The following is a 22,115-nucleotide window of genomic DNA, read 5'->3' as shown; positions in this document are numbered from 1 at the left end:
CACATAAATGATTGAAGAAAGGTATTACAGTTTCTTGACTTTCATAGCAGATTACCTTTTTAGGAAAGCAAACTTGAAATTATATAGCATTATTTTCCCATCATTTCTCATCCTAAAAACTTGCTATTAGGACCAGCAGATGGAATAATGGTTAAGTCAATGAACTCCACGTAGTCAATCATTTGAGTTCCAGACCTGGAGACTTAAAATTCACACCGGGCACATGTGCATGTGTGCCCAAAATTCTGAGGAATAGTGGGGTGGCTATCCCCCCAGGGGGGTGATTTCTCACTTTCTGTCTCTCTCTCTGGCAAGCACATACACCCTATAGCAAAAATCGCTCTTTTAAAAAAAACATCTTGCTATCAATAATTCTTGTTTTAATTATTGATTTCCTCCAAAAATTCACAATAAGATATTAAGTAGTACTCATGGGAAGTGATGCTGCCTGGTTATTTTTACATTGAAGGCAACCCATCAGTAATAACATCCTTGTGAAATCAGTGATAAATATTCCAACTGGGGTGGACTGGTCTTTCAGGTCCTTTCTTGCTCTAAAATTCTGTAATGTTTCAAATGCAGATGCAGAAAGGCCAAGCTGTGCCATGCATACCCTACCAAAACCCAAGGAATTAGGCCAGGCAGTTATACTTTCTTTTTAAAGGAGCAACTAACGTATATTGGTCCCAAATGTGAGAATAAGTTTAATCCTGGCCTTGAAAGTCTTCTGTCTTACTTTTTCTATCAAACAAACTTTATAATACTAGCATTTTTTTCTATCTCTACTTCCAACTGTTGATCACAATACCTAAAATATCATTCTGGATCTTTCATGCCTACCTAATATATTAATCATAGGTATTAAGACTTTGGTTTTATCATTTCTTTCATACAAAGTAAAAATCTGGTCTCGGATAACTAAAAGAATACAACTAATTCTTTCTATATGCACATATATCTACGTCAAAAGAACCGGGCTTCAGAGTTCTGTGTAAGTGAGCCTACCTCCATTTGCTTGATTTTGAATCAATACTCTACTTGGTTGGCGCTTTTTTTTTCCCCAAATGAGATATAAATTCCTTTATGGCAAGAAATAGCCTTCCAAACTCTTTAGAAACTTTAAAGAAACTCCAATGCATACCTCTTAAAATGGTCAGGCCAGAAAACAAAACTAGGAATGTGAGTTATTCAGTTTCTTTTTTTTTTTTTTGGAGAGATTTTCACTGTAGGGCGCATGCGCTCGCCAGACAGACAGAGAGAGACAGAGAGACAGAAAGCGAGAAATCACCCCCCAGGGGGGATGGTCACGCCGCAATCCCTTCTCCTCCATTCTCCTCTCAGGATCTTGGGCACGCACGCACACGCGCCCGGCGTGAGTTTTAAGCCACCGGGTCCAGGACGCGAACCGCGGTCGACTACGTGGGAGTCCAGCGATATAGCCATTACGCTAACTGCTGGTTCCCAGTTATTCAGTTTCTGAAATCTCAGGTCCTTATTAAAAAAAAAAAATAGGATATATATTTTAAGAAAAAAGATATCTAGAAGGCTAAGAGGGCTGCCTCATATCTGTGGCACTAGAAAGTAGTAAAACATTTTGGTCACAAAATATGCAATCCTTTGGATTTGTTACAAAACGTTTTTTAAAACAAGGGGTAAAAACACAAGTTGTGTGTCTGTTAGACTATAAAATGAAAGGAAAAAATACCATGTGCAACTTTTACGAATCACTGATGTTCAATAGGTCTTTTCACTCCTGGAATTATACATATACATACCTTTTCCCATTCTGGGTTGGCATTTTCTGTAAGTAATGAGAGTGTGTCTTTAAATGCCTTCTGCACACAGGCCTTTAGTTTTTCAAAGTACTGAACAGACATCCATTTTGAAGAACAAGTCGACATGATTTCCAAAAGCTGCTTATCCTCTGAACCACTGATGTGCTCCTTTTGGGAATCCCTGAAGAGAAATTCAAGTACAGTTAGGACATCTTCCTCATACTGATAGATTTCCAGTTGGATCCGCCTGGCTTCCTGCATAGTCCATTCTCTACGACTCTGGTCTAGACATGTTTGTAATTCTGTCTCCTTCTGAAGAAGCAGTTCCGTTTTTTGTTTCATAAAGTCTTCTTTAGCTGCCGCAAGCACCTCATTAATTTTATTTCGATGATCATCTAAAAATTGCCGGTAATCTTGCTCATTTTGTTCTTGAATTCTGTGGATTTCTTCTTGCTTTTCTTTGTTCCATTCACTCCGGGCCTTAGCCAGCTCAGCCCTGACGACCACAGGGACTTCCTCATCTTTTAATTCCAGTTCTCTCTGAAGAGAATGAATCTTCTCTTCTAATTCCTTTGCAGGCATTACATTTTTCTTCATATTTTCAAGCTCACTTTTCCATTTCTCTTTAGCTTCAGAAACAGCAAACAATATCTAAAGGACAAAACAACATACACTTTAAAAGTTTTTATGAGTTTCCTCATTAACAAAAAATTAAACTAAAGTGACTATTTGATTAGTCTCTGGTATGAGTCAGACATTTAAAGTCAAGAATAAGGGAAAAAGTAAATTTAAACAAGACATTATTTCATAAAAAAAAAATTTACTATACTCAAAGATTTTTTTTTAATTTTAAATAACTGAACGATCTGTCTTATGTTATTTTTTAAAAACCTGGTTTTGTTTTCTTATTTTTTTAATTATTTCATTTTATTTATCATCACTATCATTTCTTTTAATTTGCTATAGGGCACATGTGTTCACCAGAGAGAGAAAAAGAGAGAGAGAGAAAGGGAAAGTAAGAAAGTAAGCTGCCAGGTGCAGGACTCGAACCATAGTTGGCCATGTGGGAGTCCAGTGCCTTAACTACCATGCCACCTACTGGCCCCAAAAAACTGGTTTATTGACAGGGAATTGGAAGTTGAAATTGATTTCAACTAATGTTAGAAAAATACTTCATATTAGTATATTTAATACAGTCTCGAATTTTATCTAAGCCCTCAGCAAATTAAGTGTCTCACCTAAAGCAAAAGTAGTCTCACAAGGAAATTTTACTATCACCTAGGGATACAACACATACCTGCATAATTATTTTCTGATAAACATAATTATATTCTAATGTGATTTTAGTGCTTAGGCCAGCTCATTAAATGACAATACCCAGCAGAAAAAGTCATCTTTCATTAACCTAATTTTCTTTTATAACAAAATAGCAGGACTAGAAGATCATAGAAAATAGGAGTAAATAATCAAAAAGTAATAGGGTAATTATAAAACCTGGGCTCTAGCTCTATTTCTGCTATTGACTGCCTGGGCAACCTCGCACAGATGATTAACAGCAGACTCCGGAGACAAATTGCTGAAATTAATTTACAAGCTGTGGAAGCACAGGCCCATTTCTCAACCTCTTTGAGTCTTGGCTGTCTTGTCTATAAGATGGGGATAATTATAATGCCAATTTGATAGGTCGCTTAAGATTCAATGACCTAAGGAGAAAATCCATTTGAAGTACTTACCCAGAGGCTGTCAGATCCTAAGGACTCAGTAAACGTTACATAGTTATTACTTTGGTCTTAGAAAAGTCACAATTTCTCTGGGACTTAGTATCTTCACCTACATAATGAGCAGACTGGAATAATGAGCTGAATCTCTTTTACTCCTAATACTCTCTGTCTCAATTCAAAGAAATCACAGGGACTCAACACCATCAAAAGACAGAATTGGCATCTCCTAAGGACTGGCCTAGACACTGGCATTCATTATTAGTCAATACTACATATGCTCAGGGTGATGAGATAGTGTATCTGCTAACTAAAGTTTCTATAAAGGAGTCCACTGGCTAAGGTGAGCTTGACAAAGGAATTTACTGCAAAATTCCTTTCAGGCAGAATAATTCAGTAGTGATTTGAAACAAATTTAAATAATACTTTTAGAAAAAACAGGTCATTTCGCAATGGATGTCTGGAAATGGTTACCAGGTGACTTGGGTAGAGGTGGTGGATTCCATAGCATTTGGATGACTTGCCAAACCTTACCAAAAATGTGCATCTTCTCTCAAGAAGTTTTACTAGGAGAATCTGAGAGCATTAATCAACTCAGTGATTCCCAAACTTTTCTGCTCATTAGAATCACCTGAGGAGCTTTCAAAATTCCTGGGGATTAGCTACACCCCATGGACCAATTGAAACATAAAGTCTTAGGGTGAAAGCCAAGCAACAGTATTTATTGAAGATCCTCAAGGTAATTCCAATGTGCAGCAAAGTCTGTGAACCAGTGAACCAACTTGACTACTTCTGAACTCTTAAAACTGGTTTTACATTGCTAAAGATCTTGATTGACCACTCTAATCATAAAAGCACTCTCTAGTCAATACTATGAAACTGGCCTTCTTAGGCAGGGTTTGGAGCATGGATGCATGCACAACATGTTAATATTACATTTTGTGTCTGATATAATTACCTAGAACAGTGCCATTCACACCCAAGTGTGGTCAAAGACCAGCAGCATCTCTTCACCTGGAAACTTATTAGAAATGCAAGTTCTCAAGAATCACTCGAGAATTATCAAATCCTGATCTCTAAAAGTAAAGCCCAGAAATCTATGCTTTAACCAACTCTGGAGGTGATTGTTATGCTTGCTGAAGTTTGGGAGGAAACACAAACACTGTCCTCTCATTTCTTTATTTCTGCATTCATATACATTCAGGCTATGTTCTTAAGGGAAGATTTCTTGGCTTAATTTTTTTCCCATGTTCTACCCAATTATGACTCTACTTGACTTCTAAACTGAGACACATATCCTCACTGTCACATTATTCCCTCTTTCTTTCTCTCTCTTAAATATCCTTTGGAGAGACCAGCAGTCAGAGTAATGACTATGTCGTTGGACTCCCATGTAGTAGACTGCGGTTAGAGTTCCGGACCCAGTGGCTTAAATTCACGCCGGGTGCATGTGTGTGCGTGCCCAAGATCCTGAGAGGAGAATGGAGGAGAAGGGATTGTGGTATGGCCATCCCCCAGGAGGGGGTTTGATTTCTCGCTTTCTGTCTCTCTCTGTCTTTCTGGCGAGCGCATGCACCCTATAGCAAAAACCTCTCCAAAAAAAATAATAATAATTTCCTTTGGAAATATTCCAGGCATACTAAGAAGTACAGGAAAATATCTGTCTCTCTCTGTCTTTCTGGCGAGCGCACGCACCCTATAGCAAAAACATCTCCAAAAAAAAAAAAATAATAATTTCCTTTGGAAATATTCCAGGCATACTAAGTATAGGAAAATAAAGTAATGAACAAAGAAATCACAGGGACTCAACAGCATCAAAAGACAGAACTGGGCACTTCTGTTATGCACACTATTTTCCAAAATGTTTATGACATCAGCATGGGAATACACGCATGACACTGCAATCTATTCTCTTCTGCGTGTTACAGCAAGAGAGGATTTTTACAAATGGCCTAAAATGGTACCTTAAGTTTGTCTTAGTTTGCATTTCCCTAATACTGGCAGGTATGAATGTTTTTCCATTTATTTATTTTTTTTCTGCTATGTGGACTTCTGATGAAGATTATCTGCAGACTTTTGTTTCACTTATAAATTTGTCCGAGCATTTTGTCATATTAGTACTAGTATTTCTCATGGTTGAGTCATCCGTTTCCTCATTTTTATTATCCCTTTACTTTTATTGTTATTTACTACAAAAATGCTTTAAATGTTTGTACATATTTTAACCTATTTCTCTTTCCTATTGTATCTATTGCTTCAGTTATTATTACAATACTGATCTGAAATACTTGTTTTTAAAATAATTTTTTTACACAATCATTTAAAAATGTTTGACTTCATCAATCTAGAGTTTATTGTGGATGCAAAGGGTGGGTAAACTTAATTTTTCCCAGCGTTATCTGCCATTGTAAGCCCACTTACTTATGGAATAATTCCTCATTCCTTTATCTTAAACATAGTTGAACCTATCTGTAAAGTCTGTGAAACAGAATTAGTAACAATTCTATTTTTATGACTTAACACTGAGTTGTTGCTTTCCAATATATTTTACTATGTGTTAAGACTGGACTACGACTTCTTCTCCAGAACATTAAAACAATTTCTAGTCCATTTATTTTTCCAAATCAATTTTAGAATTACTGTGTCAAATTTCAAAACTGTAGTGTGTTGGCATTTTGATTAGAATTGGTTTAGACCAATTTAGTTGGAAGAGTGCATGTGGTTACAGTATCTGAGTTCTCTGGTCATGGAACATGACATATCTGGAAAGGAGAGTTGGCTATTTCCCAAGGAGGACATGTTATGAGACTCCCAGACAGTGCAGAAAACAATCTTTAAGCATAGGAAAGGATATCGTATCGCTAATAATAAACAGATAAACACCTTTTCTCAAAGTTGCCTAAAGATAAGGCAAGATAGGTGAGGGCTCAGTTTCTAAGTTAAAGTTATCTTCCTAACTATCAGAGTTTTAAAATGCTAAATACATGAAGTCTTCCCTGAGCAACTTGATGAGGAGAACAGCTACCACTTGCTAGGCCCTCGGCTAACACTTAACATGCAGTATCATATTTAAACCTTCAACAACTTTGTGAGTAGGTTCAAACTCCCAGGGCAGAGGTGAGAGAAAAGGTCAGCAAGTGCTCCCCCTGAAGTTTCTCTGCAGGAGAGCACTTACCCGTTTGGCCACAGAGGTCTCTTGTTGTTCTTCCCACGTCTTCTGTTCTGCCCTCACGCGCGCCTTGTACTCGGCGAGCTCAGGCAGTTCTTCTAGCCATCGATGTCGAGCATTTTCCACGGCTGTTTCTACCTGTACAACATATGCAAGAGGAAAAAATAAGGCACAGTGTAAACTTTCAGAAAGATTATGTTTTCAAACGGCAACTGTGATTTCCTGTGCACTGAAAACTGTATTTCACTATATTACAACTACACTGACTTCAGGGACCCTACCTCATCTCAAACTGTAGATTCAAATCGTTCTGTTCTAAACTTCTTCAGCTATCCCATGCAAAACCACAATAGGAAGGGGGAATCTAGAAGTGTTTGATGATCAATACTTTATTAGAAAGCTTTCTATGAAGTACCAATAGCCATTTCCAACCAACTCCTATTTATCTTGGGCAAAAGGAGGAGGCTTGCTAGAGGGCTGGTTGGTGCCAGTTACTGCCCAGCTATTACTCCCACCTCATCCTCTCTCCTCATGCCCTACATACACACACACACACACACACACACACTTCACACACTGTCTCTCTCTCTCCCTCCCTTCCTCCCACAGGTTCCAATATAGCTTATAGCTTTACACCTGACAACTTTCCCTGCTGACGAGAATAAGTTTACACTGAAGAATGGGGGCAATACCTCAATTTAGGCAAACATTAAAAACTTGAGTTATTAGGGTGATCTGGTTGTTAATATGTCACCAGTTACCAGAGATCATTTTTCCTTATTTCACTGTTTTAAAATACACAGCAGTACACACATATATAGATCCATTCCTACACACAAGCAGAGGTGAGTTAAACAGCTGTATTTCTCACTGATGGACTAATTACATTTACAGTAAACTTAAAGAAGTTGAAAGTATGGGGAAAACATAGTACCTATAGAAATTTATATTCCTTAAGAAGTTATAAAACATCTCCTTGCTACTATATTATGTGATTTATATTTCTTCACATTCAATTCTATAATTTTATAAATACCAAAGCAGCATCCTTTAACATAGTTCTTTGTCTATGGAATATTTTCTTAACTCTGTTCAAACCTTTTAGCTAAATTTCAGGAAACTATTTTTTTAACAGACTGAATGAAGATGCCCTGATACCATTACATATATTTGTCTATCGTTCCAGACTTTAAAAATGCTCTATGAAATCATGCAGAACAATTTAACAAGCAGAACTGCAAGTATTTATCAAAAGCTGAGTATTTTTTTTAATATCTTACTTCAGGTATTATCTTGTTTAAGAATTTACAGGGCTGGGATCGTGGCCTAGTGATTAAGGGATTGAATGTGTAAAATAAATTTTAAAAACAGTAACATTTTAAAAGGGGGAGGAGGAACCAAACCCCATACAGCAGTTCAAATCCTGGCCTCAGCAGCTTGAAAGACATGCCAGACATGTATACACACATGTCCCAGCTCCCAACAGGATAGAGAAATGGAAGAGAAGGGATTGCAGTGTGACCATGCCCCACTGGGGGATGCTTCCTCCTTCTCCACCTTTGTGACAACTGCACGAGCCCTCTGGTAATATTAAAAAATAAATAAAAGTGTTTATAATAAGTATTAGATCTAAAATAATAAATACATAGTAAATATATCAAAGTCCAGGGATCTCTTGAGGGCTAGAAACCGTGTTTGGTGGACGATGAGGTCGAAATTATTTTCAAAATAAAATGAAGATATTATCTATCATTTTTACTCCCATTCTCTCATATGTAAACAGCACAGTTCTCCGGAGGCCGCATGCTATGTGAAAATGTTATTGTTCTGACAGCCAATGGAATGTGTGCTTGGATATTTTTGCTTTTAAAATTTTCTCAAATTTATTTTTCCTTTTTTAAAAAAGATTTTATTTTATTATTATTTTTATATACATTCAATTGCTATACATCATTTAGCTTATATAGAGAACTTACCCAACATGAAATACACCTCAGACCAGTCCCACTGAGAATACTATACATGTTATCAATCACAGGTAACAAACCATTTCTGCGCCCCACAAATACAGTAAGCAGATATAGCCCACGCAAATAAAACTGCTTTAGAATACTCAGTTTTTAAAAGTGTAAAGGTGGAGCCAGCAGATGGCATAGCGATTATGTCACTGGACTGACCGCATGGCTGATCATGGTTCCAGTCCTGGACCTGGTGGCTTGAAACTCATGCTGGGCACATGTGCATGCATGCCCAGGATCCAGGGAGAAGGATTATGGTGTGGCCACCCTCCCACTTTCCCACTTTTCCTCTCACAGTCTCACTGTCTCTGTCTCTCTGGTGAACACATGCCTCCAAAGGCAAAAAACTCAAAAAAAAAAAAAAAAAAAAAGTGTAAAAGAGAGGCCAGCAGGTGGCATGTTGGTTAAGGTGCTAGACTAGCACACAGCCGACTACAGTTTGAGTCCCAGATCTGGCAGCTTGCTTTCTCACTCTCCCACACTATTTTTGCCTACCTCTCTGGTCAAATTAAAATATAATCATATAAATACACATTAAATAAAATAGCTATTAATTTAAAAAGTGTAAAGGAATCTTCAGACCAAAAGGTTAGAGAATCATTGGGATCAGCAGATGGCATAATGGTTACATTGCTGGACTCACACACAGTCGATCATGGTTCAAGTTCTGGCTTAAGACTCATACTGGGAGCATGTGTGTGAATGCCCAAGATCCTGGAAGGAGAATGGAGGAGAAGGGACTGGGGCATGGCCATCCCCCAAGGGGTGAGTTCTCATTTTCCCTCTCATTGTCTTTGTCTCTCTGTATCTGGCAAGCACCTATGCCCTAAGACAAAAACCCCTCAAAAAACAAACAAGTAAAACAGAACTCAAGCCAAGCTCATATGTGTGTATACCCAAAATCCTGAAAGGAGAATGGAGGAAAAGAGACTGCAGCATGGCTACCCTGGGCAGTTGGGGGACCACCAGCTGGCGTAATGGCTATGTCGTTGGACTCTCATGTAGTTGACCACGGTTCGAGTCCCGGACCCGGTGACTTAAACTCATGCCAGTTACGTGTGCGTGGTACCCAAGATCCCAAGAGGAAGATGGAGAATAAGGGGTTGAAGAGTGGCCATCCCCCCTGGGAGGTGATTTCTCACTTTCTGTCTCTCGGTATCTTTTTCTCTCTGTCTTTCACATGCCCTATAGCAAAAACGTCTCCAAAAGAAACTAACTCTCTAAAAATTTTTTTTAAAAATTAGAGAATCACTGTACTAGAAAAACCTAGGTAAAAGGTAAAGATAATCCATCTTTTCTCAGTATGTCATTTCTCACAGATCAAGCAACTTGCTCCAATTAATAGTGATTTAGTAAGTACTGCAAAGGAAAGGCAAGGGCACCGCTTTTGGCAAATAATGGGAACTATAGACAAAGTTCCATTTAAGGAGGCATGCCACAGATTCAATTCTGTATCCAGTTTTAAGGCAAACATTGTTAACTACCTTAATCACTTAAGTTTACCAATCTATAACTACTTTAGTGATATATTTCCCATAAAATTATATATGAAAAATTCATAATTAAATTGTGTTTCATTCAGATGAAAAACCACCCTGTTTAACTTCAGATCGCTTAATGCCTAGATTGAGCTCAGAGGTGATAGTTTATGACAGAAATACGATGAAAAAAATTTTAGGAAGTAGGCCAGGCAGAGGTGCGGTAGTAACACAACTGGATCCACATGGGAAAGGTCCTGGGTTTGTGTCCTTGGACTTCCCTGACCATGGCAGGGGCCAAAAGAGCCGTGATCCAGGCTGGCTGAGACAGGGAAATGGACTGCAGCATAAAGGCCCTGATGGGAGGGGCCAGCAGGTGGCACAGTGGTTACGACGCTGGACTCTGACGTAGTCAACCACGGTTAGAATCTTAAACCCAACAGCTTAAAACTCACACTGGGCATGTGTGTTGGCGTGCCGGTGTCCTAAGAGGAGAATAAAGAAGGGATTGTGGCGTGGCTATCCCCCTAGGGAATAATTTCTCAATTTTTGTCTCTCTCTGTGTCTCCAGTAAGCACATGTGCCCTATAGCAAAAAAATCTCTCTTTAAAAAAAAAAGAAAAAAAAAGACCCTGATGGGCATGCCTCTGTCTCTTTCTCTCTCTATTATGGGAGAAATAAATAAACAACAGTTTTTTAGGAACTACATAATGGGTTTTGATTCTGTAAATGCACAGTATTTTTTTGGGGGGGGTTGCCTTAGGGCACTTGTGCTCACCACAGAAAGAGACAAAGACAGTGAGAGGGAAAGTGAGAAATCGATCGCCAGGGAGCATCACCGGGCCGAAATCCCTTCTCCTCCATCCTCCTCCTGGGGTCTTGGACAAACACTTGTGGGTGCACATGATGTGTTTCAAGTTACCAAGTCTGGGACTGGAACCCCGGTTGGCCATGGGAGTCCAGTGACGTAACCACTGCGCCATCTGCGGGCCCCTATAAATGCACATTTTTAAAGTGTAAAGTTACAAACATGAGTAGAGTCTGTTACTGTCTATCATTTTAACACAGATAAACCTGCCTATTACCTGTTTGGCAATATTTTCACAAAATTTTAATTCCAATTCAATTTCAAGTTTCTTCAAACCTCCTTTAATCGCTATTTCCTTTTCTTGTTCTAAGTCTTGCCGGATCTTTTGCTTCTGCTCTTCCAACACAACTTCCATCTCTTTCTTGGAAATCACATCAATGGTGGCTTCTTGGTCAGTCTGGCTGCCACAGTCTGAGGTCTTCTTGGCCTTTATAGTTTGGTCCAGCTTAGACTGCCACTCCTTTTCAAGCTGTTGAATAAGTTTTTGTTTGATCTGTTTTCAGACGAAAAATCAAACGAAAAGAAAAATATTCAAATGAGTAAAAAGTACAATAGCTCCCCCACAAAAACCAATCCCACAGCTGTGCTTAAAAACTATCTAGAAATTGTTGCTGTAAATTTATGAGGTTCTGAAACTCAATCAATGAAAATACAGTCTCAGACAAAGCTTGAAATTACTCTTTTGACCTTAACTATGAAACAGAAATCACACAAAAATTGAAATATGTGAATGCATTCAGACTATCTTGTTCTCGATATACAATCTTCTGGAAGCTTGTATACCATCAAAGACAATATGATAAAAACAGAAAACAAAACAAAACAAAAACAACTTCTTGCTATTAAGATGTGTTCTGTCATCAACACCATGTTTTCCATAGAGCAGGCACTGAACAAATCTACTGAAACTAAAACTGAACAATCTAAAATTTAGTTTTATTTGCTAAAGCACTTTAGAGTCTTATTTGTTGTAACATGAAATTTTACTAAATTTTTTTGGGGGGGAGAGGTTTCTGCTATACGGCACGTGCGCTTGCCAGACAGACAGAGAGAGATAGAGAGATAGAAAGCGAGAAATCACCCCCCCCAGAGGGGATGGTCACACCACAATCCCTTCTCCTCCATTCTCCTCTTGGGATCTTGGACACGCATGCACACGCGCCCGGCGTGAGTTTTAAGCCACTGCGTCCAGGACTCTAACCATGGTCGACTACATGGGAGTCTAGCAACACAGCCATTATGCTAACTGCTGGACCCAAATTTTACTAAATTTTTCAAGAGGGAGACATTATTGGAAGAGTGTCTCAATGATTCACCCATTTTTAACAGGGCGGTGGGATGGATCTAAACATAACCAATCTCAGGCAAAACTGTGAAAAAGATAAATTTGTATTTCCCTTTTGCTGTTCCCCATCTCCTGGGTATCCATGGTTCTCAAACTGCTTCCCTTCTATCAGATTAATAGCAATTTTGTGGATAGGAAAATCTAGCTTAAATAAGCTTAAGAATTTTTTTTTCCATTTCCAAACAAGATTTAGGATCATAACTTGGTCCTTAACTTTCTAGGAAACTATTAGCATTTCCAAATCTCTTTGCTACTTAGGCAACAGAGGTATTAAGTTTTGTGCCTCTGAACCTACCCATTACTTCCTTCTTTTAACTTATTAATTATTTACATGTTAATTACAGATATTAGTCTAGAGTAATGGAATCATTTCACTATATGAAACTAGATCATGTTTTCATTTTGACAAATATAACAAGTGCCAAAATACCTACCATCTCCGGAATTGGGTTGATAAGTGAAGAAGTGGTACATTTTTAAAAGTAATATGGGTGTGATAAGTTGCTAATGGCCCAGTTCTGAAAAGTAAAATGGAATTTTTTTTTTTTTTGAGAGGTTTTTGCTATAGGGTACATGCGCTCACCGGAAAGACAGAGAGAGACAGAGAGAACAGAAAGCGAGAAATCATCCTCCAGGGGGGATGGCCATGCCGCAATCCCTTCTCCTCTCGGGATCTTGGGCATGCACGCACATGCGCCCAGCGTAAGTTTAAGCCACCAGGTCCGGGACTCGAACCATGGTCAACTACGTGGGGGTCCAGGGACATAGCCATTGGGCCAACTGCTGGTCCCAATGGATGATTTTGTATGTAGTTGGCCACTAAAAGTTATGTCTGCTCAGGAAGAATTGTCATCTGCAGCTAACGCTACATTTTTAAAAACATGGTGACTAGAAAGCAATGTCAGCCCACCCCTCTTTCTGTTCCTTATCCCAGTGTGCTTTGGCTAACATTACTTCATTTTCAACCTGTCGTTTAATGTCAGTTTCTTGCTCTTTCAGCCATTTGTTCTTTTCCGTCATAAGAATATCTTGGTATTTTTCTTCAAGTTCCACCTACAGTTTGCTTACATATTCTTCTTTTTCCTTCAATAGCTGTCTCTTTAAACAAAAGTCAAAGAAGACTCTCTGTACAACAGCAGTAATTTTCAAGTTTAAAACCATTTAACCTTATGCATGGCTTGACAAGGGAAATGAAACACAAACAATTAAAAAAAAAAACCCTCACTTCTAAGAAGGCCTTACTATATGTGTGAAAATGGGCCTTACTGCGAATGGCAATGTCGACACTCGGCTGCATCCTCAGGTTGATGGCCTCCTTTGGTTACTACATCTGAAGGGCTCTGTGGATGTTGACTTTTTCCCCTTTCTCTGAATGAACTAGGCTAACATGTGCGGGACTGTGTGTGTTAATAAAAGCTCTGAAACATGAATTGAACTCCTACTTAACCCACAACTTGACTCAACAAGTGATTCAGAAAACAGCTCCTGTGAAACATGAAAACGCCCTTGGACTCTTGTGCTGCCTCTCGTAAATTCTGTACCCATACTAAGGCTCCTGCCTAAAACTCAACCACAGGGAAATAGCCTATGTCCTACAGAAAAGGGCTACCCCCAAAGTTCCCCAGCTTGCTCTAGGGTTTAACAAGATTCTTTCATTGTGAGTGTATGAAATGTTTCTTTCTTTTTTATAGAGGTTTTTGCCTTAGGGCTCACGTGTTCGCCAGAGAGAGAGAGAGAGAAAGACAGTGAGAGAGAAAGTGAGAAATCAACCCCCAGGGGGATGGCCACACTACAATTCTTTTTCCTTCCAGGATCTTGGGCATGCATGTACCCACGCCCAATATGAGTGTCAAGCCACCGGGTCCAGGACTTGAACCACAGCCAACTATGTGGGAGTCCAGCAACGTGAACCACTATGCCATCTGCTGGCTGTGTGTGTGTGAAATATTTCCTAGTAAAACAAATTGGTGTTCCTTTGCCTACCTCTGGAGGATAGGAAAAGATTACCTAAAGTCTCCTAAATATACCAGTGTTTCAGCGCTGATCAGGTTATGAAGACTACTAAGGGCTTATATGAATCTATACTAAAAAATTAAGGATTTCCCAGAGAAAGAAGAAATTAAACTTCCAGTGTTTTAGGTCCACAGGCCCTTTAAGCTGGGCAGGCGGTGTAACTACAAAGGGAATTTTTCAGGGTGCTAAAACTATTCTGAATCCTGATGAATCTATGCATGTGCTAAAAATGTACAGAACTATATACTCAGTAGGAGAAAAAGTCAATTTTACTGCATGACAATTTTTTTCTTTTTTTCCCCCCAGTTTTTGTTACAGGGTTCATGTGCTCACCAAAGACAATGAGTGAGAGAGAGAGAGGGAAAGTGAGAAATCATTCTCCCGGGGGGATGACCACACTGTAATCCCTTCTTCTTCAGTGCCCTCTTGGGTTTTAGGCACTCATACACACACGGCCAGCATTACTTTCAAGCCTCTGGGTCCAAAGCTCCAACTGCACAGCAGGCCATGTGAGATCCAGCACCTCAACCTCCATACCACCTGCTGGCCTGACAATTTTAAATTTCTAAAGAAAGACTATTTAACCTTAGTTTTAACTTTAAATTTCTAAAGAAAGACTATTTAACCTTCACATTTTTTTGAACAGCTAAATTACAGTTTTAATTTTCCTTCTTGCACTTGTGCACAAACACTCACAAGCCAAAATATCAGTCAGTAGCAGCTACTAATTGCAATTGACCTATTATATAAGCTCCAATTTTACAGTCAAATTCATTCTTTTAAACGTACCAAGAAATATATTCCTGCAAAGAATAACCGTCGTTCAGAGACTTGCTCTTATGTTCCTGCCAATTTAAATATTTTTTTAAAAATCACACTAGAAATCTTCTCCCCATTTTAATTTTTATACATCACTGAAATCTAAGTCCTCAATTTCTCAGTAATTTAAGATCCTTTCTAGCTTTTAAGTTGCCAGTGCTCACTAAAACTGTTAGAAGTTCTTTTTCCACTAAATATATATATATATGCATTTTTTCCACCATATTAATCTATTAAAAAATAATCCAAATATTAAGTGAACTGAATTCCTCACTTGCTCTTTCTTTACTATTCTTTTTAAGTCTATGGTAGCAATAGCTTGCTTTAACTTATTCAAAAACCTCTGTATAGAACATTTATTCAGGCCTTTAAAAATATTTTCTAATCTTGAGGCAGGTGGCTTTCAAATTGTGGTCTGCCGGCTGGTCCAGAGTGGAAGGGACAGTCGGACTTATGTCTGGGGGAGGCTCCGAGCCAGGACGGGGTAGAAAACAGGAGGGTGACTGTTTACATGTGACTTTACACCTGGATGCTCTCCAAGGACAACCGGAAAGAATCAGACCGAGTTACAGAATCTACTGTACCCCCACACCAGAATCCCTGAGCAAGATCCCACCAACACTAACCTCTCCCTCCATAGTCTCCCTATCACGAGACCCAAATTCAAACTCCTGCTCTTCTCCTCAGAATGAAATGACAATTAGGTATTGAGAGAGAAATGAACACGAGAAAATGTCTCTGAAGGAACACCTCGTGCAGTGCTCACAGATCTACGTGAGGGCTTCCGAGCAGATAATAAACGGATGGAATGAGGATCCGTGGGTTTCAAGCTAAAGTGACTCTGATTCTCTCTCTTTTGCCTTATACAATAAATCTAGAAGAAAAAAATCATACCTATTTCGGCTACATATATGCCATTTTCTACTAAGGTTTTAATAATCAGTTAAATATTTCTGTATTTTGTAAGTGATATGATTAGGATACAGCCAAAAGTAAACAGAATACCTTCCCCATTCACTGCCCTGGAGTGGGGGTACTCGTTTAAATGATGAAAAGATGTAGATACAACAGAAGCGTGTCCTGTACCTTCTCCTGGGCCTGCTGCTCCTTTTCAATAGACTTCCTGAGCGTGGACTCGAGCTTGTCCTTCTCTCGGCACACTTCCAGGTAACACTCCTGGATGGCAGCCATCTCCTTGTTCATCTTATCTAAGTCAGACCTTAGATACACAAAACAAGCAGCTAAGTGACTGGAAAAACATACAGGCTGCATAACAAACGATTTTCCTCTAAATTACAGGGTGGGAGGAGTCTCCTCTCTATAGCTAAAGGGCAGCTAAACCCTTTCATTCTCACCTAAGTTGCAAGCGAGTCCCCTCATAAACCTCAAAGAGCTGCTGCTTCTCCAAAGCATGCTTTGCTAACAGGCTTTCACGTATTTGGGCTTTCATGGCTTCATGGTGCTGCTGGTAAGTCCTCTCACACCTACAAACACAGTGGAATTGAAGGCAATGCCTGGCATTATTAGAAACACCAGAATAAACTGGTTTCCCTTCTATCCATCCCACCCCTTTCCTGGAATGCAAATTACAATTAAGGTCAGATTGCTTTTCCCTAACCAAAAGCAGTAATAACTGATTTACAACCAATGATCTCACAAAAAAAAAATCTTCGAAATTTTCTTTCTTCAAATGTTTCCAAAGAAAAATTAGAAACTTAAATATGAGAATATCCCAATCCTTCAAACAGACATAGGAGTCCATGTTGAGGACTTCTGTTTATATAAAGTTAATTGAAATAATCTAGGACATGGTTCCCAAATTCCAAGTCATCCATATTAAACACAAATATTAGTAGTACCCAACTCACAAGTAAGTTATGTTCCAAAAGTCTGTTTCTAAGTTTATGATTTGGTATTTGGAAGACATGTTTCCCCGACCGATTTCTTCTTTAGAAAGAAGTTTCCCAGACTAACATTAAAACACACACACATAAAATACTAAGCTATAATATTTCAGGGAACTGCAATTCCAATGATGCTATAGCACTCAACTCACAACATAATATTGTTTCTATGGAAATGTGTTCCAAGTTCTAATTTGAGAATACAAGGACTCATCTCTGCCAATCTAAGAACTCAACAAGGAGAGTCCATGCCATCATTTCTCTGGACTATTTTTTTTTTTTTTTTGAAACTAGGTGGTAGACATGGGACTTCTATCCAGACTTTACCTATCCACAGCTTCTTGTTTATCACGGTCAAAATCCTGCACCATTTGTCTCATTTGGTTACATAAGTCTTGATTTGCATTCCTCAGATTTTCTTCTGTTTCTTTAAGCTCCTAGAAACAAAAGAAAAAGTATTTAGACAAAATTCGGATCATTTTCATTGTCTAATCTGAATTTTTAAACATCCTCCTTACTGGATCTCTGCCCTGTAACTGTATTTGATATAATATCATTTTCCCGATTCTACAAAATAAAGTTTGTTCACGCTTTGGTAAGAGCATAGATTATTTCTTTGACAAGTAGTTCTCTAATAGAAATAAAAGTTAAATTTTTGTATTTATTTTGAAATACATGAAAGGAAAACATTTAACCAGAGAAATACTGGCTAAGTGATGTCAATAAAACAAGTCTTAGAATTCAATAATCTTTGGTAAGGTTTTATTTTCCAAACAAGGGATGACTTAAAAAAAAAAAAAAAAAAAAAAAAAAAAAAAAAAAAAAAACACACTACTTACCATACGGAAAGGGAGCTGGGATTACACTAACTTACCTTCTGATTAAACTATTGCCCAACAGCCACTAGTAAAGAGCGGTAACTGGCACCCACAGTCACCTAGACTACTAACTCACATTGCCTCTGTGTCTTTGGAAAGTCTATTAAGAGCTGTGCATTTAATGAGGCCAAGAAAATTCTCATAAGATATAGAAAATATTTTAATCACCTGATTTTGCTGTTGTAAAATTTCAATTTCATTTTTAAGTCGTAGAGTATCATCTCTAGCAATCATATCAGAGGAAGAGTCAGCCCACAGTTGATTAGTTGGATTTTCTGAAGCGTCTGCTTTAGTCTGAATGTTAAAAAGAAGTCAACATTTTTGAGGGGCTTTTCAAATTTCTAAGTACTCATTTTGAAATAATTCCATACATACAAAACAATTACAAAAAAAACAGTACAAAGAATTTTCATTTATCTTTCACTCATCTTCCCTAATATATAGGCATATAGCCAATGATCAAAACCAGGAAGTGAACAGTACTATCAACTGATCTGCAGACCTTGTACAAATATTTCCAGTTTTCCTCTGCCATCCTTTCATTGGTCCGAAATCAAATTCACTGTCCCACACTACATTTAGTTGTCATATCTCATTAGTCTCTTCCCTGCACAGTCCATGTAGGCAGTCCTTCAGTCCTTGTCATTTAAACCCATAGTATTTTCAAAGGGCACTAGCCAGTTATTTTTGTAAGCTGTCTCTCAATTTAGTCTTTTCTGAAGTTACTAATTAATGTTATTAATTTCAGGTTATGAATCTTTGGCATGAATGCTAAAAAATAATGTATGCACTTTATGGGAGACATAAGATATGAATAAGCCTTACTTCTGTTAGTAATTAATTGAAGAAAGTAGTGTTTGTCAGGCATCTCCATTGTAAACATATTATTTTTTATAATTAGTAAGTATCTTAGGAGAAAATATTTTGAGACTATGCGAACGTCCTACTCATCATACTTTAATTCACTAAGATTAGCCTTTATTCTATTTCTTTTTTTCCTTTTAATGGCCAGAAGGCATATGCACTCATGGGGAGGTGGAAGTGGAGAAGAGAGAGCACACTCTATGGGGCATGGTCACCTTGCAATCTCTTCTCCATTTTAGGCACACATGCACAAGCAAACAGCGTGTTTTTTAAGCCACCAGGACACAAATGCCAGTTGACAATGTGAGATTCAGCTCTCTTAACCACTAAGCTACAGGGCCAGCTCACATTTATTCTATGTGTTTATTTATAGCAATATTAATTCATAGATATATACTTTATTAAATAGGTATAGTTTTTTTTTTTTTTGAGAGGTTTTTGCTATAGGGCGCGTGCGTTCGCCAGACAGACAGAGAGAGACAGAGAGATAGAAAGCGAGAAATCACCCCCCTAGGGGGGATGGCCATGCCGCAATCCCTTCTCCTCCATTCTCCTCTTGGGATCTTGGGCACGCATGCACACGTGCCCGGCATGAGTTTAAGCCACCGGGTCCGGGACTCGAACTGCAGTTGACTACGTGGGAGTCCAGTGACATAGCCATTACGCTAACTGCTGGTCCCTGTTGTTGTTTTTTTTTTTAAGAGAGAGATTTTTTTTGCTACAGAGCACATGAGCTCGCTGGAGAGACAGACAGAAAGCAAGAAATCACACCATAGGAGAGATGGCCATGCCACAATCCCTTCTCTCCCATTCTCCTCTCAGGATTTTGGGAACACACACACACATGTGTCCAGCATGAGTTTTAAGCCACTAGGTCCAGGACTCAAACTGCAGTTGACTATGTGGGAGTCCAGCCATGTAACCAATACACCACCTGATGGTCCAAATGGACACAACTATTAAGACTCATGACAGACTGGCAAATTGCTTTCCAGAAAGGTCATACAATACATGCTGTCAAGTGGTGCATGAGTCTGTCCCATTCTCTTCACCTGTAATGCCAGTGATTATCTTTACGTTCACATGCCCTATATTCTAGTCACAACAGCTTAAAGTCACAGCCGCTCATATACTTATGCTCAAGGTGGAAATACCCTTTCCCATCATTTCTCCTGGATTTATCCTTCAAGATAAAGATGGAATGTAATCCCTCCTGGAAGACTTCTCTAAGGCCACCTGATCATCCTACTCTCACCTCCAAGCTTAGTTATTCCTTCTTATAGTATTCTGTTTAAAATGGTATCATCCTAATTGCACAAAGTTAGAGACCTGTAAAGCTGAATACAGTACCCTGTTGACTACTTATGGTCATTGAATACTTGAAAAATGGCTAGTCCAGCTGAAATATGCTGTAAATCTAAAATACATGCCTGTGGGCCAGCAGATGGTATAAGGGTTACATCACTACACTCTCATGTAGTCGACCGTGGTTCGAGTCCCAGACCTGGCAGCTTAAAACTCACACCAGGCATGTGTATGTGCATGCACAAAATCTCGAGAAGAGAGCGAGGGGAAGGAATTAAGGCATGGCCAACCCCCTGGGGAGTGATTTTTCACTTTCTGTCTATTTCTCTGGCAAGTGCACACACCCTATAGCAAAAATCTTTCTAAAAAAATAAAATACATACCTGAGTTCAAGGACTTAGCACAAAAACTATAATCTACCTCATTAATGATTTTTATATTGACTACATAGAATTTACAATATTTTGCATATATATTGGGTTAAATAAAATAAACTATTAAAATTAAACTTATTTATTACTTTTACTTTAATTAGTGGACTACTAGAAATTTTACATTGCTATGCAGTTTCACTATATTTCTAATACATAGTGCTGTTCTAGATTCTAAGTTCCTTTAATGAATCGTCAGTTTCTTTCATCATTGAATCCCACAAGACCTTACACAAAATAACTTTTAAAAAAAGGAGAGAAAAGGCTTAACTAAATTATTTGTTCTTCCTCCACATAGCTTTCAACCATGTCTTCTAACATTCCAGACTAAATAGAAAGTTCCATCATAAAAGATGTAGGAAATAAGAGGCAAAGGCAAAATTTAAAGGTATTTATGGACTAAACAGATGACTAGGAACTACAATGTTTAAAAAAGAAAACCCTACCTATTGGTTTAGTTACTACTCCCTTTCCCCTTCCCCTACTGAGGAAGTGGGTCGATATGTATATTAATTCAACACATATTTACTGAGGAAATTGCAGAGAATTATCAAGAAAACATTCCCAGGAAACCCCTACATAGTAAGTAGAAGCAGAACAGACATAAGCAGGAAGGGCTGAAGTGACATTTCAAGAAAACTCGGAGGTTAGATGTAGACGACTGAGATATCACCATGGCCACAAAGTAGCTGGACAAAGAGTATTCAAAGGTGAAATAGCTCCCTTTAATCTACTGACCAACCGGACTATCGAGACGAAGAAAAAGGCTAAAACAACCCTACCACTATCACCTGCCACAAAGAGAAAGTGTATACATGTTAATGCATAGTAACTTCAGCATGGAATAAAGAAAGAACAAGACCTCTAAACTAAGGTCCAGACTCCAAGCTGGGTTCCTATTCTCCTAAATCTTAGGCTTCTCTCACCAAAATGCCTAAACACATCAACTGTCATCTCCTAACAAACTGAGACACAAGCCTTCATTCTCACCCTCTTAAAGAAACATATGGCAAATTAAAACACTAAATGTGCTGGGCCAAGAGACAGGGGGTCGCACTTTCTCGTTAGTTGTTAACATGAGAATCAACGTTGTACTCATCAAATCTAGTTACTCAGAAGAGGAAACCAAGTTGGTCAAGAATTTTGACAGTAAATATATACCATCGCTTCGGGAAAATAGCCACAATTAAAATCCCATAGTAATCGACATCATGGAACATTTACATACTTCAATAGGTTTGTTTAAAAGAACAAAGTTCTCAGGATCAGCAGTTGGCATAATGGCCATGTTGCTGGACTCCCATGTAGTCGACCGCAGTTTGAGTCCTAGACCAGGTGGCTTAAAACTCACGCCAGGTGTGTGTGCATGCGTGCCCAAGATCCAGAGAGGAGAATGGGGGAGAAGGGATTGTGGCGTGGCCATCCTCCCTGGGGGGTGATTTCTTGCTTTCTATCTCTCTGCCGCTGTCTTTCTGACAAGTGCATATGCTCTATAGGAAAAAAAAAACTCTCAAAAAAAAAAAAAAAAAA

At 38.6% G+C, this 22,115-nt stretch overlaps 1 protein-coding gene across 1 annotated transcript in view; it reads right to left on the bottom strand.

Annotated features, from left to right (window-relative positions):
• CEP152 (centrosomal protein 152) overlaps positions 1-22,115 on the bottom strand; it is a 95,260-nt gene that overhangs the window by 22,354 nt on the left and 50,791 nt on the right. The window contains exons 14-20 of the mRNA XM_014584253.1: positions 18,154-18,279; positions 17,435-17,544; positions 16,559-16,687; positions 16,290-16,422; positions 11,244-11,519; positions 6,669-6,800; positions 1,776-2,426 (exon numbers count right to left, since the gene is read on the bottom strand). Coding sequence (XP_014439739.1) covers positions 1,776-2,426; positions 6,669-6,800; positions 11,244-11,519; positions 16,290-16,422; positions 16,559-16,687; positions 17,435-17,544; positions 18,154-18,279 — 1,557 coding nt within the window. The remainder of the gene's footprint in view (positions 1-1,775; positions 2,427-6,668; positions 6,801-11,243; positions 11,520-16,289; positions 16,423-16,558; positions 16,688-17,434; positions 17,545-18,153; positions 18,280-22,115) is intronic.

The sequence above is a fragment of the Tupaia chinensis genome, unplaced genomic scaffold (assembly GCF_000334495.1).
Source record: "Tupaia chinensis unplaced genomic scaffold, TupChi_1.0 Scaffold146140_1, whole genome shotgun sequence".
Taxonomy (NCBI): domain Eukaryota; kingdom Metazoa; phylum Chordata; class Mammalia; order Scandentia; family Tupaiidae; genus Tupaia; species Tupaia belangeri.
The sequence above is the reverse complement of the archived record's forward strand: the minus strand, read 5'-3'. Positions and strand labels throughout refer to the sequence as shown.